The following is a 3565-nucleotide window of genomic DNA, read 5'->3' as shown; positions in this document are numbered from 1 at the left end:
TTTTCCGTTACCGTGATACAATGGATGCTTCACATATAAAATCTTTTTACAAATTTTATTCAAAACAATTTTACATTAAAATGGACTGAGGAATGTACGCTTGAATACTATATTTCACACTCTGTTTTGATCAATCAGCTACTATAAAATTTAAGGTGCTACGTACTAATGTTGGACATTTAGTCCATTTTAATGTGAAATTGTTTTGAATAAAATTTGCAAAAAGATTTTATATGTGAAGCATCCATTGTATCACGGTAATGGAAAAATCCTAATTTTCTCCCCCATTTGCCCCCCTTCCCTTTTCCCTGGGATTGTTCATGTCATGTGAGTAGAATGGCCCCTTTCCCTTTCCCCCTCGTGATACATTATATTAGGATACAATATAAAAGTGATCCAATAGAATGCCTTTGGTGATCCATTCTATAGGGATGCATTATATTAGGATACATTATAAAAGTGATACAATAGAGCTCTATTGGTGATCCATTCTATGAGGATGCATTTTATTAGGACCCATTATAAAAGTAATTTAATAGAATTATATTGGTGATTCCTTCTATGGGGGATACATTATATTAGGATCCATTATAAAAGTGATTCAATATAATTCTATTGGTGATCCATTCTATAGGGACTCATTATATTAGGATCCAATATAAAGTGATATAATAGAATTCGATTGTTGCTCCATTCTATGGGGAGGCATTATATTAGGATCCATTATAAAAGTGATCCAATAGAATTCTATTGATGATCCATTCTGTGGGGATACACTATATTAGGATACATTATAAAGGTGATCCAATAGAATTATATTGGTGATTCATTCTATAGGGACACATTATATTAGGATCCATTAAAAAAAGTTATCCAATAGAGTTCTATTGGTGATCCATTCAATGGGGACACTCTATATTAGGACCCATGATAAAAGAGATCCAATAGAATTCTATCTGCGATCCATTCTATGGGGACACATTATATTAGGACCCATTATAAAATTGATCCAATAGAATTATTTTGGTGATCCATTCTATGGGGACAAATTATATTGAGGACACATTGCAGTTCAAGTAATCATACATTATTATAGTCATAGCATTATATTAGTGATAAATCAATTTTTTCTCTCACTAGTAAATGTTTGGATAATGTCTTCATATTTTTCCTCTGAGATTTTTACATTGATTTTCATCTCTTTAGTATAGATTGCATCGGATAGGAGGGAGGAAAGAGTGGAGAGCTGTCCCATCACAGTGACTGCACTGGACCCTGCACAGAGTGACTGCATGTGAGGAAGGGGCAAATGGTAAAGGGAGGGGCATGGGAGGAAGATTGCTGATGTCATACACTATGATCAATTTATGCTACAATTACAGAGATAGTCATGTGTCAGATTGTCATGGGATCGACAGGTAATAGGTAAATCATTATATAGGCCACACTTTTCCTCAATGACCAATAGGAAAATGTTACTGCAGTAACTGAACGGATATTTTACCCAATCACAGTGATCAGTGATAGCGGGAGAAACCTCACCTTATAGGTATTCATATTAAAAACCAGCAGGATATAAACTAAAGCCTCACCCACTGCTTTAGTCTATTGGTTGTATATTCCACCAATCCCATCCATCCTCCCTGCCATGTCACCAGTCTCTGGAAAGATTTCTCCTGATCTCCCCCGGATATCTTTATCCAACCTCTCCATACACCTAACCCAGCATGGAGGGGCTCAGTGAAGGTGGTGGTGAAGGTGTGGAGGTGTCGGATCGGGTCACACAGGTCATAAAAGGAGATCCGCCCGGCCTCATAATCCAGATATATCCTGACTCTGTTACTGGAGATATTGGTGGGTAAGGGGGTCTCTTTATTGTCATGTTTTACTGAACACCGATTACCTGACCTGTCCAAACCCCAGGACTTGTTATTTTCTCCAATCAGTGACTGCCGTCTTCTCCTGTCTATACTGGGGTAACACATCCCGACTCTCCATTGATCTGATTCCCCAACATCCACTTCCCAGTAATGTCGCCCTGAGGAGAAAGTCTGATTGCTCAACACCTGAGACCAGTATTGAAATCTCTCTGGTGTTTCTGGATGATTCTGGTTTCTATCTGAAAAGATGACAGTTTTCCTGTCATCTGATATACGTAGCCTACCATGGGCTGTGTTTGCATCCAGTAATATGTCTGCAGCTTCCTGTATAGGGAAGTATACATTTACCTCTCTTATTATATCAGATAAACCTATGCGTAATGTGTGTGATATCCCATCCACATCCAGACCCCCTCCATCATGGAGGAGCTTCTCATGTCTCTCTCTGTCCTCATTATCTCCATCCTCAGTATCACACAAGTCACCTGTGTCTGATTCCTGTAAGACAGTCAGTGGATCCGTCATGTTACACAGCTCCTCAATGTGACGCATCTTCCTGGACAGCTCCTCCTTCTTTATTTCCAGATCCCGAATCATATCCAACACCGGGAGGAAGATCCGCTCTGCCTGGCCAGAGATATCCCTCAGGACTCTCTTCTCCAGGTCATCCAGGTGTCTCCTGAGATCTCTTAACAAGGCAGTGACTCTCTCGGTGTCACCAGCTGCTTTTTCTTCTACATTCCTCCTGTATTCCTGCAGACTCTGGACTCTTTCCTCCATTTTCTCTCTCTTTTTCAGAAGTATTTGTAGAACATTCCTCAGTGTCTCCTTCTTCTTCTCAGAAGCCTTATCCAGCATCTCCACCTGGTGTCCTCGATGTTCTCCAACCAAACTGCAGGACACACAGATACAGGTGTCATCCTCAGTGCAGTAATACTCCAGGATCTTCTTATGGACGGAGCATTTCCTGCTCTCCATTGACAAGGTGGGGTCAGTTAAGATGTGTTCTGGGGACTTTTTGTGGACTCTCAGGTGTTTATTACACAGATAAACCTCACAGAGCAGACAGGATCTAACAGCAGGTACAGGAAAGTCCACACAGTGAGTACAGGAGACCCCGGACTCCTCCTGATCTTGCTGAGCAGACAGTAAATTCTCCACTATATTACGTAGTGTTCTGTTCCTCTGCAGTGCAGGACGACCCCTGAACCTTTTTCTGCATTCTGGACAGGAATATCCTCCAGACCCCTCCTGTGTATCCAGCACATGATCAATACAGACCCGGCAAACGTTGTGTCCACATTTTAGCATTACAGGATCTGTATAAATGTTCAGACAGACGGAACATTCCAACTCAGCTCTCAGATCAGCAGACGCCATCGCTGACAGAAGACAAGGAAATGAAATTCTCTGACACTGGGGAAGAATGCAGTTGGGAGGGTCACATTCTCCTACATAGGGTGAGGCTGGGCTGGATCCGTGATATTTTACAAGAGATCAGAGTACAGAGGAGGATTTTCTTACAGTAGTAATGATAATTAGGGTTGAGCGAACACGGACTGTATTATTCGTGTTTGTACCGAATAATTGGATTTTTGTTACCCGAACACGGACCCGAAAACTTTACTGTATGTTCGGGTAAAAATCCGTGTTCGGTCATTTTATTTCCGGGTTTTGCATGCATT

The 3565-nt window shown here is 41.0% G+C and overlaps 1 protein-coding gene across 1 annotated transcript; it reads right to left on the bottom strand.

Annotated features, from left to right (window-relative positions):
* Nucleotides 1–1548: 1548 nt before the first annotated feature.
* Nucleotides 1549–3285, bottom strand: LOC309554003 (E3 ubiquitin-protein ligase TRIM39-like). The gene has a single exon (XM_082255526.1). The coding sequence runs from the start codon at nucleotides 3258–3260 to the stop codon at nucleotides 1581–1583; it is 1680 nt and encodes a 559-aa protein (XP_082111652.1). The 5' UTR covers nucleotides 3261–3285; the 3' UTR covers nucleotides 1549–1580.
* Between the last annotated feature and the right edge of the window lie 280 nt (nucleotides 3286–3565).

This window comes from Pelophylax lessonae, assembly GCF_965119305.1.
Source record: "Pelophylax lessonae genome assembly, chromosome: 4".
NCBI lineage: Eukaryota > Metazoa > Chordata > Amphibia > Anura > Ranidae > Pelophylax > Pelophylax lessonae.
The sequence above is the reverse complement of the archived record's forward strand: the minus strand, read 5'-3'. Positions and strand labels throughout refer to the sequence as shown.

Bases quoted from the DNA above. Each gene is read 5' to 3' on its own strand.
- LOC309554003 (XM_082255526.1), bottom strand. From the start codon at position 3,260: ATGGCGTCTGCTGATCTGAGAGCTGAGTTGGAATGTTCCGTCTGTCTG.